This window comes from Perissodus microlepis, chromosome 9, assembly GCF_051167445.1.
Source record: "Perissodus microlepis isolate ML-2025 ecotype Zambia chromosome 9, ASM5116744v1, whole genome shotgun sequence".
NCBI lineage: Eukaryota > Metazoa > Chordata > Actinopteri > Cichliformes > Cichlidae > Perissodus > Perissodus microlepis.
Window position 1 is genome coordinate 23,259,163 of NC_140469.1, and position 15,550 is coordinate 23,274,712.

At 38.8% G+C, this 15,550-nt stretch overlaps 1 protein-coding gene across 2 annotated transcripts in view; it reads right to left on the bottom strand.

Moving 5' to 3' along the window:
• gpr158a (G protein-coupled receptor 158a) overlaps positions 1-15,550 on the bottom strand; it is a 98,651-nt gene that overhangs the window by 30,915 nt on the left and 52,186 nt on the right. For both annotated transcript variants that reach the window (XM_084939714.1, XM_084939713.1), the window contains exons 4-5: positions 12,385-12,611; positions 8,377-8,445 (exon numbers count right to left, since the gene is read on the bottom strand). In XM_084939714.1, the coding sequence (XP_084795840.1) occupies positions 8,377-8,445; positions 12,385-12,611 (296 nt within the window). The remainder of the gene's footprint in view (positions 1-8,376; positions 8,446-12,384; positions 12,612-15,550) is intronic.

Below are 15,550 nucleotides of genomic sequence, written 5' to 3' on the forward strand. Positions count from 1 at the left end.
TACGAACCTGAATTGGATGAGCATTTAAGAAAAAGGATGAATGGATAGACATTTTGCCCGAGTGAGACCTGTGAGGACTGCGACTAAAGCAGATATATAACCTGTTCTCCATAGTTATTACATTAAATAAAATTCAGATATTTGTATAAGAGCTATGGCTCCATTCTCAGACCTCCTGTCTCTCCAGGAAATACCTCAGCACAAACTTGAGCAGATATCAATCACAACAGACGCCATCGGATGCAGAATGAAATATGCGCTGGGAACATGGTATGTTGCAAACCAGCTTGCAGAGCACAGCAACTTTGCATAGCTGAAGCAGTTTAATTAAAACGCTATACATGACTGTGTGTAAAGGTATCAAGAGATAAGAGCCAACCCATCAGTTGATGTTAATCTCACATGAAGATTAACCTCCTAAGACCCAAACTCTTCCACGGCATGCATTTTTAATTTCTCTTTGATAAATGGGCTGATTGGGACCTGATGGATGTAAAAACAAAGAATTACCAGATTTTTTTTTTAACCTAATTTTTGTTTCCCCATATGAGGATATTTGTTTAAAATTTCGATAGAACAGTAGCAGTATAATGTCCTCGTAAGTGGATATCAGGCCCTTGTAGAGTAACATTGAGTATTTTGGTCTAAATAACCCAAAATGTGATGTCCACATATGTGGACGCCAGGTCCTAGGAGGTTAATGTTAGTTTTTGAGCAGTTTTACTGTAGTCACAGCAGTGTTTGCTGAATCATTGTTAGATAGCTTCATACTGTAAAGGTCTTACTATTTATTAACAGATTTTAAAAAAATAGCCTGCAACAAACTTTGCATAATACAAAATTACAGTTTGAATTATTTTCAGGGTTGCCAGCGATGACGGGTATAAGAGCAACATCATCCTAATGGAGCACTTACCAAAATGAAAGTGCAGAAATACAACATCATATATTAGTCATCTGTCAATTATGGAGTATAAACACATCACAATTTAGGTTCAAAAACGACTAACACCAAGAGCTAAAAACATTAGCCAGTTCCAGTCAAAAGAACAGACAGTGCCGAATTTCAGCCTTTTGTTATCACAGTTTCTTTGGAAACTGCTACCAGCTAAAAGGGAGAAAAATGACTTTCAGCCATTTAGTGTGTCTGTCTCCATCTGAGTAGAGAATGGGATTGTGCAGCCTCGGGAATCATTCTGTCACAACAAAGCTCTCACGCTACTCTTAATGTTTTGACATGAAATGGTGACAGCCATGCGGTCCGCCCATGTCCCACTTTGTCCGGTCATCATCTCCTGCTCATTCCCAGACCCTTCTATTTCTAATCTACGAAACACCTTCAGTATGAGAGAGTGGGAGGGAGCTGCGGTGGGAGGTGGAAGCAGAAGAGAGGTGGGGTGTTGTAATAGCAATGGATCCATTTTTATATGAAAGCTGACACTGCCACATGGGAAGGGCAGCTTTCTGGAGGGAGGTAATGGTTTCTTCTCCTCCCGCCGCTCCCTGAGGTGGGCTGAGTGTAAATTACATCCAGCTCAGCCTCTGCTCAGTCAAGACTGGAGCTGACTTGCACCCACCTCCCACATTCCCTTCCCTTCTCATCACCAGTTACAACCTCAGAGAGAGATATTTCCATCTTGCTAGGACACAATGAGACATATCAGAGGAAATAGCCTGCCTGCATGTCATACAACTCTCTTTTTTCCCCCACTCTCTCATAGTTCTTGTCTCTCTGCTCAAGCAAGTAGGAGCACTTGAGCTACAGCAACGCATCCTCAGCTTAGTCTCTGTATGCTCTGGGAGACTCTGGATTTTTCAGAAGGAGGAAAGGAAGTAGAGTATGAAGGGAAGGCTGCACATGCACAAAACAACTCTCCAGATCCACTCAAGTCAGATTGAAAGTGTCAGAGCAGCTTGGATGGCAGGCAGAGCAGAGAAAGGCAGACTAACGGGTGGCAGACTGTGTTTCATGGCCTGTCAGGTCAGGATCCATTATCCTCTGGCCATACTGTTTCTCATTAGCCCCCTGATGCGCTGTGAAGGCATGGCTTCGTCCTGCCATGCATGGCAAAACCCCTAAGTTGGAATGAGGCAGCACCTTGGCCCTCCTTGGCACAAAGACAATGCTGAGATTGGACAGGTGGAAAGACAGGGATGGGGAAAAGGGAGTAATACCCAAAAGACCAGTGGTGGAAAACATGGGGACTCTATAGATTCTCTACTTTGCCCCCAACAAAACAACTGAGCAGAAGGTAGAGGACTATAATCTCTTCTATTATGGTTAAACGCATTTTTCTTTTTCTTCTTTTTTCTTTTAATATTTATTTAGTCAGGAAGTGAAACTCTTGAGACACTCTTTTACAACTGGATTGTGAAAAGCGTTTGGAACTTTCACAGTGAGGATTTGGCAGTTTTTTTTAAGTAACACCCCAGTCACATAGGTCAGGAGACCAGTCAGCAACCACCAGTTGTTGAAAAAAAAGTGTTTTCCCTACAACGGCTTGGCAAGTTGTTGTTGGCTGTCACTAGATGAAATTGGTTGCAAGAAGGTATACAGTGCTACACCAAAAACCCTTCTTGGATTTGATTGGTTCTCTAGCAGATTGCTAAAGTTGTCTATAGTTTGCATTCGAGATGCCAACTTGTCTGCAAATACTAACTGAGCAGTATTGAAACTGAAAAGTGCAGAAGTGCAGTGCAAACACTAAACAAAGACCCTTTGTCTTTGCTAAAGTAAATGTTGCACCTTTTGAAATATGTTGATAAGGCACAACTTTCATTCTGAAGATAAACATTCTCAACCAGCATGGCAGTTTCACTTCTGCTTGTTAGTGAAACTTGTAGTTTTAGTTGGGTAGTGTTTGCAGATAAGTCATCCCCTTCCTGTTCCAACATGACTGTGTGTCAGTGCACAAAGCCAGGTCCATAAAGACCTATATGAGCGACTTTGGTGTGGAACAACTCGTCTGGCCTGCACCTGATTGTCCTGACCTCAACCTGATAGAACACTTTTGGGATGAACTAGAATGGAGACTGCGAGGCAGGCCTTCTCATCCAACATCAGTCTCTGGCCTCACAAATATACTTTTAGGATAAGTCCAAAATTGCTATAAACCCACTCGTAAACCTTGTGGAAAGCCTTCCTGGAAGAGGTGAAGCTGTTATAGCTACAAAGGTGAGCTGACATCATATTAACTTCTATAGATTAAGAATTGGATGTCAAGTTATCCATGAAGGCAGACAAGCGATGACTTTTGGCAATATAAATAAATATGAAGAAGAAGAAGATTTTGGTGGGCAGTGAAATTAAAGTAAAGTGGTAAACACAGAATAGAAAACAACAGAAACTCATCAGCTGCCTGGTTATTTAGAGGGGAAAAAAAGAGGAAAATCTAATTAAGACGTGATCTCTGGGAAGTGAACTGACCTAAATCAAAAACAGTAAATTCGATATTATCGCTTTATTACCACTTTTACATATGTGTTAACATTTATGAATGCATGAGCAGCAGCGCAGGGGGTGTGGGAGGAAGAGAGCAACAACGAGGGCTGTCTCTGGGGCAGACTGCAGTGGAGTGCACACAAGAAGGGCTGGGAAGCCTCATATGATGCATTTACATGGATGTTACTGGTTATCTGCAGTGCTTTGTTATTTTTTTCCTCCAATGGGAGACTTGGGTTTCCTTGCATTGAGTGGGTAAAGGAATCAAGCATGTGATTTCTGCGGGGGAAACCTTATTTTTGGCAAAGGTGATTTCTAATGTGTGCATATGCATGTGCATTTTTTCCATAACTGACTACAGAGATGTGGAAGAATTAAAGGAAGTAGATTTAATTCAACCCAAGTAAATAACCTGAATTTGATCATGAAGATATGTTTGTTTCTTTGGATCAGTAGTAGCTATTAGAAGAGCTTTAGTGTCCCTTGGCCTTAATTTTTCACATCTATAGAGCTCAGTAGGGGTTGCCCACTTTTTCAGCATCCCCAGTCCTAAAAGTGAATTTCCCATGAATTCGGTCATAGGAAAATAACGGGCCAAAAATAATGTCTAAAATCTCCTAAACTGTTAATTTGACGTCCTTTAAGTTATTAGGTAATTAAACATACTAAAAACATAAGCCAGGAAAAGAGTAGGCAAATACTGAATATTTGACATCACAAGTACTGAGGTGCATTGCTAAGAGCAACAGAAGCTAGAAGGTAGATAGAAAATAACAACAAGTGAAGGAACATCAACAAGGATTAAAGTGACACACACAAAACATGAGTAAATGGAGCACAAGTGAGGCAAATGTGGAAGAGTCTCTCTCTTCTGGAAGCTGTAGAAAACTAAAATAAGTAAAGTCATGTTCAATAAAGCAGCTTTCTGTATTTCCATGTCTATCTCCCTTACAAGTCAAGTTTCCTATCTGGATGTGTTCCTGGCTCCACCTGAAAGGAAAACGTGCCGATCCAAACAGTCACTTTGCTCCAATCTAAGCCTCACCAACAGCGTCAATAAGAAGCCACAAAGACGCAAACTGGCGAGCTCATCCAAGGATCACATTGTGATTCACAAATGCGTGTCCATCTCTCCATCTCCACAGCCAGACAGAAATAGCCAGTTTTGGCACTGCCATAGTTTTGCCTCTTTCCCTCTGCGCTGTCTGTCCCTCCCTCCTCCCCTTTCATCTCAAAGCAGGAGGGAGTGGGGGGAAAAACTGAAGTTATTGCATGTGACACACCCAGGAGAGAAAAAAGGGGGGGGGAAATTGCATTACTTCACAAAGCTGAATGCCACAGGAGCAGAAAGAGATGTAGCTTTTCTGCTGCTTAATAACAGTGGAAATATTTAAAATAGGAGCAGCAGCAGCAACGGTGGAATATTTCTGAATCTATATTTAGATTGGGAGTGATGTGCCTCGCCCTCGCAGCCATGGCTCATGTGGGATTCACAGGGGAGACATGGAAATGCATCAGGGTGGAGATCAATCTAGCATGCTGCAGAGTAAAATGCAGAAAGATGTCTTTCCCCTTGCACGAACACACACACACACACACAATCGGGCCAATATATCATATATTATCAAAACAAGTTCAGTCGTGTTCAGGCTGACGGCGGACGATCAAACTGAATCCTCCTGCATTTATTCCACAAGAACATTTCAAAGCATTGTAATCTCTAAATGAGGTAGGATTTACAGAGTGAGCTACAAAGTCAAATTCCTTTGTACAGCCTCTTCACAAGCCATCTATTTTTAGCTTCCGCTCCCATCACTACTCCAGCTGGATGCAAGAATATCATCTGCTATTCATTCATTCACTAACCAATAACCTGACTCCCGGGCTTGCTTTCACTCCGCAGATTTCAAACATTATTACTTTCCAGGATCTTGTCACAGCAAATTGCATTGATTATTCGGCTCTACATCAGTTGGCTTTAATTACATTTACTTTGCATTGCTTCGCTAAGCATATATCTCCACGTGATTGCGACTAAATTACAATTAGCCAATGCCCCGTGCTCCTGGGAGAAAGACATAATGGTGGTTTCATGTAAATCAATGGCATGTGGGTGTTCATCTGCAAAAAATAATGAGGTACTGCAGAACCTGGCTGAACAGTGTCACTGATAAACCTGAATTGATTTTCACTGGTATAGATTGCATAACACTGTTAGACATTATTTTTTTGGTAAGTAAAATAAAGAAAGAGCCTTAATCTGTCGCACAGCTTACAGCTTCAGTGGATATTTTACATGGGTGGAATTACATTTATTCTTATTTAGCACTATTCAAAACTTATACCACAAGTGACAATCCAATATGTTTCTTATTTTCTACTTCAATTTCTTCCTGAATTATAAGAAATCCATTTCCAAAGCCCATTAACACACTGAAGCTTTAAATCTTAAAATAGGACCATTATGTTTATTTATATCCCTTAGTTGCTGTCACATTGATACCCTTTTACAGTCTAAGTTGTTCATTTTAAAAATGGACACCATTTCAAACAATCAGGTCAAGAGAATTCCAGTGAGCCAAAAACTTCTAAAACCAACATGCTTAAAATATGCAACGGGGGTTAGAGACCATCTCAATCTGACTCTGAGTCCTAAAACTAAAAACCCCTCCAATCAAAAACCAATAAAAGCCACACTTTCAACAGAGTGTTTATGTCTGTGTTTGTGGGTGACACATATTTCTTAAATAAATCATACAAAATATACTTTGTAACAGAATCAGTTGTCTCTCCACTGAGCTTCTAATTACTTGGAAATACTCAAATGTTTGAAAAAAACAAAAACATACCAGGTACACACACTGAAAATCAAAAAATCAGACAATGTCCAAAAAAGCCCTTTAAAGGCCTCTGGAAAGCCTGAAAAATTACTGCTCTAGACTACTTTAAAAAATGAAGAAAAAAAAGTGACTCCTTGGAAACAAAACATAAAGAAGAGGAGACTTTTGCACAATACTGTAGGTATGGGCGAATCAGTATTGACACCAGCATTGGTAATCCAATTGGACTGAGGGGACCAACATTGTTATTTCAGCTTAGACATATCTGAAGTGAACATCTGAAGCCTCAGTAAACTACCAGCATAAAACAGTTTTCAGCCAGCTGCACGTTCTGGTTAGAGTGTCAGACCAGATCATGGAATACCAGCAGCTGCAGTCCGAGACTGTGGAGTTAGATCCTGCCACAGTAGAAAACTGATGAGTTCACCAGTGCTAAAATACAAGTGTGGGGATTGCCCAATTGTATATTGATCCCATCAGTGTCTCATATGGAAGTAAATCTATATCTAATAATAATAAAATAATAATATTAATTTAAATACTTGGTGTCTAGTAATATATTTAGGAAACCGGCCCAAATAAATGTTAAATATGTATATACTAAATTTTGCTTATTTAGTTGTTTTTTCCGTCAGTGATACAGCTAAACAATTTAATTCATATTCATGAATATGACCATGTATCTGTTCGGTTTGTATCTGTGAATTTTTATGTTATATTCATTCTCTGATGCAGGTATATATTATAATATATAAATGAACATATTTCAGCTGCTTACTTATCATTCTTTTGTTTGGGTGCGCAGTGCAGTGGGTTTTTTTTTTTACTTTATCAAAATCAGTGAGGTCGCGTGAGGAAAAATATCAAGCCACCCTTGGTCTAAATGGTCAGTTTCGTTTTATTTTATTCCTATATCGCTCTGAGATTAGCACGTTTCCTTATATGGGCATTTCTGAGAAGTGAAGGCGTGGCTTACAAGCACTGCGTTTTGTTTGGAGAAGCCAGGCGAGGGGCTGCCAATTAGAAGATACTTTCAGGAGGTGAAGATTAAAGAGACAGGAGCCTGGTTTTGTTCAGACAGAGAATGAACTGCAGGACTGTATATACTAAAGATACAACAAATTATAACTGTTAATTATGCAATGATGCTGCAGTAGATTCCAAGATTAGAAATATGGAGGTGGAGAAGAACACAGTGGGTCTTCTTTGAAAGTATCTACTCAATTATTTGATTCCTTGTGTCTTTAAAGCAAAGCGATTAAATGTATGTGTGAAGCAAAGAAAAAAGAAAGAAAGAATTGATCTGTAGATTGATGGATTAATAGATCAATGAATCGGTTAAAGGGAGAGTGCAGCAGGGGTTGGGTGTGGCTGACGTAGCAGAAGCTCAAGTACTAAATAATGAATTTAAAAATAAAAATAAATCTTGAATTCAAGACACTATTAATGATAAGTTTAGTTCAAAACTAAAGAAACTGGATTAAATGATGGTAGTTTGTGTTAAGAATAAATATAAATAATAAAGTCTTTAAAAGGTTACAGTAAAAATAAATTCTGTGTGCTGGTTTTAAATTAACACAATGCGTATGAAGCAGCGTGAGTGGCTGGTCAACAGATGGTAGTGTTGACAGGCTGCTGGGTTCATTGGCCAGCTCTGTGTACAGTTAGCAGGGGGTCACCAACAAGCCCTGGGATGTTAGTCTCTGCCAGTCCCGTTTTATCACATGCACACTTCGTCTGTGAAATCCCTGCTTATCACAGCTCCATTCAGCTGCCACCAAAAAACACCTGAACAGTGTGATTTATGAACTGGGGTTTGCACTGTCTGACAAGGCAAACAATCCCACTTTGTGCCGCTGCTGCAGATATGAAACTTTGTTCTCAGATATGTGATTTTGCTTTAGATGAATGAGCGACGGTGTGAAGTGAAGGTCGAGCTGAATGCCAGCCTTCAGTCAAGGAGAACATTTTTATTTTGAGCTCAAAGGAGCATGGCATGTAGATTATCAGCTAACACTTCAAAAAATGATTGCATGAAGAGATCCAAGGCTGCACGGCGACACATGCACAAGCTCACAAGAGTCTCAGGCTTACCGGAAAGTAGAGAAGCAGAGCCCCACACAGGATGGCCTCCAGCAGGACAAGACCTGATGCTCTGATACTCTGTGGAAACACAAACACACAACAATTATTAAACTTCTGATTTATCGACCATTTAATATATAAGAAATCTGAGCACAAAATATGAATAATATGTTTAGCCAACTGGTATCAATGACATTGTATTCACAAGCTCAAGTTGTTCATCTTTTACTAGTACAGGGTGGTGGGACTAGTGGTGTTGTTGTAGCCCCAGGGAGATCAGTCAACACATCAAGCTATGATTATTTAACTTGAAATCTGTATAAAGCAGAGATGCAGAGAACCACAACAGCAGCCAAGTCCCGATTCTTTCAGTACCTGTGCCAAATACTCTCAGTCTGGTGACCAGAAAATATAGCAATTGCAAAATCAACTTGTAGCAGTGGACAGAGCAATATTAAACCATTAAACCAACCATTAAAGGATAAGGCAGCTCAGGAGAGACTGCTGGTGGAAAATTGTCGTTGGCCGATCCTCCAGGAAGGACCAAAGGCTTAACTAACTATTACTGAGGTTTTATTGGGGCCTTTTCACTGAAGAAAAATCCACCAAACAACCAAATTTCAAAGCCATGCAATGGCCATAATACCAAAACAGTGATGTCAAAGAGACTCAAATGCTTCATAAAGAGCAATTGTAGTGTTGGGTGGTTCGTCACTATGACCAACTTCAATTACATTACAAACAGATTGCAGAAGAAAGTTTTTCAGTTTTTAATATAAAAACATAAATGGACAGCTTTAATTTTGATGTATGTGTATCGTAAACAGAAATAAACCAAATAACATGGACATAACTGCCCACTTTTTAAAAGATATCAGAAACAGGGTATCATTTAGGCGATTCTGTAAGCCAAAAAAAAAAATCCAAAATGTCAAAATAAAAATGTTTTTTCTTTTGTGTACAGAATACTGTAGTATATATTCACATTAAAAATGTATCGCACAGCATGTCATAATACTCAAGGCTGATTTAAAGAGGATGGAGGTTTGTTCCTTGTTGCTTGAAAGAGGAGAAGAGCAAAGCAAAAGCTCCTCCCTTAAGCACTTTTTATAGAAGCATCCACCATTTGCAGGTGCTTTGTGTGCACCTCTTGTGTAAGATATTTAGCAGCATATCGTCCTCTAATTGACAAGGCGCTTGAGGGGGGCTTTCAGAGAGCAGAGGACAGCTGTGCCACCCATTTAAAAATACATGCAAAAGAAAGCAAAAGGGCTCTCTTTGTGCACCAGATAAACTTATTTAATTAAATTGCATGAATGTAATTGAAAAGTCTGCAAAGAACTTTGAAACAAAATCTTAAACTTAGTTTAATGACATTAATTGGAATTATATAAGTAGCCTTTAAATTATGACAAAGCCCTGGAGTACCTGAAACATCCATCTGCTTTAATAATGGGAATGATCCTTTGATGAACTCTAGCCGTTGTAATGGCAGAGTCCTCGGGTGTGGAAGACAGAGCAGCTAGAAGTTCCTTTGTCAGGAATGTGGAGCATCTTCAGGCTAATCCTCAGATGTTTGATGCTCAATTCAAAGCTAGTAATTAAGACACTTAACTGACAGAAACAACGGGAGCAATGGGAGGCTGAAAAGTTCAGAGATTTAATTAGGTAGACGTTAAACTAAAGAAAAAATGTTTGAAATATTAACCATACAAAATCAAGTTTTGTGTCTTGGCATGAATATATATTTATTTTTTTGTTCCAAAACACGAGACATTGTACGGTGTATTCAGGTAACACTGAACAGTGGGAGCAGTCGCAGTTTTCCCCATATGGTATCTCACTTTTTCTTATCCTGGAAAAGTACACAATACACACCCTGTCTCCTTCTGCTTTTTCTGAGAGTTTTTTCTTCCCACTGTCGCAGAAGGGTTACTTGATTGGGTTGTCTGACTGTTGAAGCTTTCTCTCTAACAATGTAGGGTCTCACACCTGAGTTGGCTCCTGTAGTGAAATGAAACTGAATCTCCTGTTTGTCTGCTACGGTTTGCAGATCCCAGCGAGTGTAGCATCCTGAGTGTGTGTTGAGGTAGTTCTGTGTTTTGAGTCGCAAAGCTTTTGAATATTAGTTTTAATATATAAACACTGTTTCTAATGCATGTTTCATTTTCCGGCATATTAGAGCAGCGATGCTCAGACACCATCAACACATTGAGTTGCTAGACTGATGAGGAATCTGTGTCATCAAAGTGCTGCTTAGTAAATGACTAAAATATAGTCTTGCTGATAACTAACAAATGTAACTCAATGCCCTCCACAGCATTCTGACGCTAGTCTAATTCTGGTACATGAAAACTCCAGGACTGATTCCTGGAGGATCAATCTCTGGCTCTCTTCCACAGCATGTCTTTTATCCTGTTGTCCTTCTCTCACCCCAACTGGTCGCGGCAGTTGGCCGACCCTCGCTGATCCTGGTTCTGCCGGAGGTTTCTTCCTGTTACAAGGGAGTTTTTCCTCCCCACTGTCGCCAAAGTGCTTGCCCATAGGGAGTCACATGATTGTTGAGTTTTCTCTGTATGCATTATTGTAGGGTCTACCTTACAACATGAAGCGTCTTGAGGCGACTGTTGTTGTGATTTGGCGCTGGATAAATAAAATTGAATTGAATTGAGTTGAAAAGCCAAATCCCACTTTTAAAAAAGTAGTTACGTAGATCCAAGAAACAAAAGAATCACCAAAGAGATGCTATGAATTAGACTGAATTTGTAATTCGTGTAAGTAGTATGTACTACTTCATGTAAGGAAAGTATAGACTTAGAGAGGGTTAGAGTCAGAGGTTACGGTTACATCACAATAACATGAAAAAATGAATGAGCTCTTTTGATCAACCACAAAATTTGTATCGGTATCCTCACCCAGGCAAAAAAAAAGGACAACCGTTCTATTTGAACCCAAACCACAATCTTTTTCTAAACTTAACAGAATAGTTTTTAAGCATTTAAGTCCATTTAAAATCTCAAACCTGACTAAGTCTCTAAATTCCTCCACTACCAGCACATCCAGCCTGCTTTCTTTTTTTTTTACTTTTTAAATAGAAATTGAGATCTAGATAGGCGATACAGTAGATACAATGAGATGGAACTAGGAGGAGGATGATCCACTGCGGCGACCCCTAAAGGGAGCAGCTGAAAGTAGGTATGGGGCTTGTCAAATGAAAAAGCTCATTCAGGCAAAGAAAAACCAGACAAACACAAAAACAAAAATAAACGTGACTAATTCGCAAACTCATGCCATACTCGAGTAAGAAACGAGTAAAATACAGTATTCTCCACGTTTGCTGATCATTCACTCTCTGTGACTGATTATAGGACCCCACCGTACCACAGGCAGCACTCTTGCATGAGCTAAATCGCAATCTTTACTTTGCATCACATCTTATATTCATTCTCTTCTTTTTAAAGGTGCATGGTCTCAAGGTCATGTAAATAATGTAAAACTTAGTGAAGTTACTAAATTAAGCAGGAGATTTCAACCAGGTGTCATCATTCAAATATACATATAAACCACGCATCATAAGTAAAAGATTAAACAGATTGAATGGTGAGTGGTCTGATGTATGAATCAAAGTAAATGTGCTTTTGTGTTTGCAAACTTTGGTCGTGATCCAAGGTGGTGATTTTGACTTGATCTGAAGTGTTCGATTCATTTGAAATCATTTCAAAGCTTTATTGTGACCACCCACATTTGGAACTACTGTTTATTAGTTCCAGCAGCCTTTGATGACCATATGGCCTATAAAACATCAAACATGTTGATGTGATGTTGCAATTGTGAATTAAATTAGTGTAGATCTCTCTTATCCACTGTTGAGTCACAAAACTTTAACTCTTCATGGCATTAATGACTACATTCTTGGTTTAAAACACATAAATATAATTATATTAAAGAAGAAGATGCCCTTTAATACCAATTCAAGATGACGTATCTGGAAAATCATTGTTTTATTATAACACCTACCTTATTCCTACGAAAGTGGTATATAAGGACCATGCTAATGAAGACGATCAGCATGCAGAGGCACTGGAAAGAGACCACAGCCATGCGAAGAGCGCCATCCTCTTGTACCACACAGGGGGTGTCATCTTTACAGTAGGCACAACCCTGCTGGCAAGGCAGGCAGTCACTGGAAGATCCCTCCTCTGTGTTGGGACTGCTGTCTGCAGGTTTTCCCTTCCTCCCCATTCCTGTCAAAGAAAACATTGAAAAGAAGAAGTCCCAAAATCTTAAATACTCAAAGAAACAAACACTAAATAAAAACTCTCACAGGCTGATTTCATATTTTTTGTGTGTTCCAGGACAATTACAGCTACATTTTTAATAATAATAAAAAATAAATAAACGGCCCGAAATACTGACACAATAACCCCGCCAACAATTTTCTGCAAGTGAAGTTCATTTAGGCTAAAGTAGCACATAAATTAGTGCATTTAATAAAAATTAAAAATACTAAAAAATAGCTGAATTCAAGAGCATAATGTGCTGAATAAATACATTTCTGAAATATTAAATGCAATTCCAACAGCTAAAAGTCACGGATAAATATTTAATGGATAAAATGACAAATAATTTTAGCTTATTCAGTTGGCTAACAATAGAAATGAATTATGAAATATATTGAAGTAAACGTTGTACTCTTAGTTTATAAAGCAAAACAAAAGAAAGATCAACAGTTGAAAAATGCTAGAATTAATGGTGGGACTGATAAGTTGTTAACTTAAAATAAATGAGCTAGATGATAAACTGTCATGCGAAAAAGAAAGTACGCACTCAAGTTTTAAGTTTTTATGTATCAGGACATAAAAAGAGATCATCTGGTCCTTAAGAGGTTCAAAAACTGGTTAAATATAACCTCAGATAAACAACAGGGCAACATATTACACAATGTTACAGCATATTTAACAAAAAAAAAAACTAAGTCAAAATGCAGAAATGTGTGAAAAAACTATGTACACCCTTCCTCCATCCATAGGAATCAAGAGGGTAAATAGCATTTCTGCTAATCAGATGCAGATCATCGTAAACAAGTCTGAGCAGCTCTATAAAAGTAAAGAAGGCCATCATTGTACACTAAGAAAGATTATTCACAAGTGAAAAACATTCAAGACAGTTGCCATTTCTTACCAGGAGTGGACATTCAAGCAAATTCACCCCTAGATCAGACTGTGCAATGCTCAGAGAAACTCCAAAAACCCAAGAACTACAAAGCTTTGCCCAAATTTGTTCATGCAACATGACAATGATGAGCAAATCTACAACAGAATAGCTGGGAAAGAAATCAAGGTAATGCCGTGGCCTTAAGAGAGCTGTGCATAAACAAATGCCTTTAATAGAAATTATTTAATAGAAAACACATAACAAATAGAATACCCATGTGCTATAAAATAAATCAGAATATAAAAAAGTAAATTTATTAATATGGTAACACATAATCTGACAGAGTTAGTTAGCTAGAAACAGAACTAGAAAATCAGTTTGCCAGTTGGTTGAAATTTTTTGCTAAAATTAATGAATTTTGAAACTATAACCAACAAAGATCAATAGTGTAGTAAAAATATTGGTTGAATGTTTGATCACTTTGTTATAGGTAAATATAAAGACAAAAGACTGTAACATCTACTTTCACTGAATTAGGTTTTACACAACTTTAAACAACCACTTTACAGTGTTTTGCTCTTGACCTGTAAATCTGTTTGATTTGTATATGTGGTTTTTTTTTGTTTTTTTACTCAATAATTTGACATTCGACATCATATTTTAGGATTATAAAGAAGATAGGAACAGATGGTACAGCAACTGTCATTTAAATTTTTCTTGTTATTGAATTTTCCTCCAGATCTGTCCAGATGACGTGCGTCAGTGGCAGAGTGAATCCCGACTGTATATATACTCTTCTTCGTCTCTGACCTTACAAGAAGTCATCAACACTGTGTCAACAAAAGGGAGATGGATCTCTGTGTGTGAACATGGAAAGTCAACACTGCTCAACCCTGTTCAGTCACGGGCATATCATACAAGGCTGATGACTTCGGCTCCCTAATAAAAAACACACAAAGACTTTTTTTTAACTTTTTTGGTTTATTCTACCAGGACCAGAGAAGCTGTGAAATGTTTTTGAATGAAGCGTAGTATAAACTAACTATAACCACTTCAAAAGTAGCTGTTTTTTTATTTGCTCAAATAAATTGGTCACATTGGGAAGCAGCAAAAACTTACGCAAACTTAAGAAAAAGACTCTCTCTCAGGGTAAAGTAAGATAAAAAAAAACAAAAAAAAAACTAAACAAACCCAGGGGGACAACAAGGAGGAAGTGGACTTGTTATTGGCTTGTATAGAAATCCCCTGAGAGATGCCCATGTGGTTGGATAGATAACACATTTTGGACTTATAGAGCTTTTATAGAGGCTTTATTGGAAGCAGGCATTGTCTCAGAGATTTGCAGGGATTTTGCCTTTAAAAAGAAACTGGCCTATTTTTCAAAGCTATGACTCGGCACATCATTGATCCCTTCAAAAGGAGTACTTATCTCGGTAGCACTGAGTCATTTCCTTTAGCTCATTCTCAGTGGTTTGTTGCTGCTACGTTTGAGTGACAGTCAAAGGAAACGCAGCTACAGTAACCTCTCTTCCATATTTATATGCAAGATACACAATGTAAGATCACTGTGAGACAAAGGGAAGAGAGTTGCACAGGCTTCCTCTGCAGGAGTGTCAGTGATGTCCCCTTGTGGATTAACAGGCTTGTTATTGGCCCCATGGTGGGCCAAACTGCAGCACAACGCCTCGCTAACAGGCTTGCTTTTCCTCTCTATTGCTGGGTTCTCAAAGATGCACACACACTGAGCTTTCATGCAGATTTGAACACTTGCACATGCAAGTTTGTGTGCCTTCGCAGCACAGCAAACAACACAAATTGGCTAAAACAGACAGAACATATATTTAGTTCTCTGTGCACGAAGTGTGACGTTTTAGAGTAAAAAATGGATGCAATAAGATGGTGGAAAAATCTGAGTGAAGGAAGGTAAGGGGGAGGGAAATGGATGAGAATGGGGGTAAAATTGAAACAGACGCACGAGAACACGCTGTATGAGGTTTGAGTGGGATGAGGCAGGAGGGAAAGTGGATTG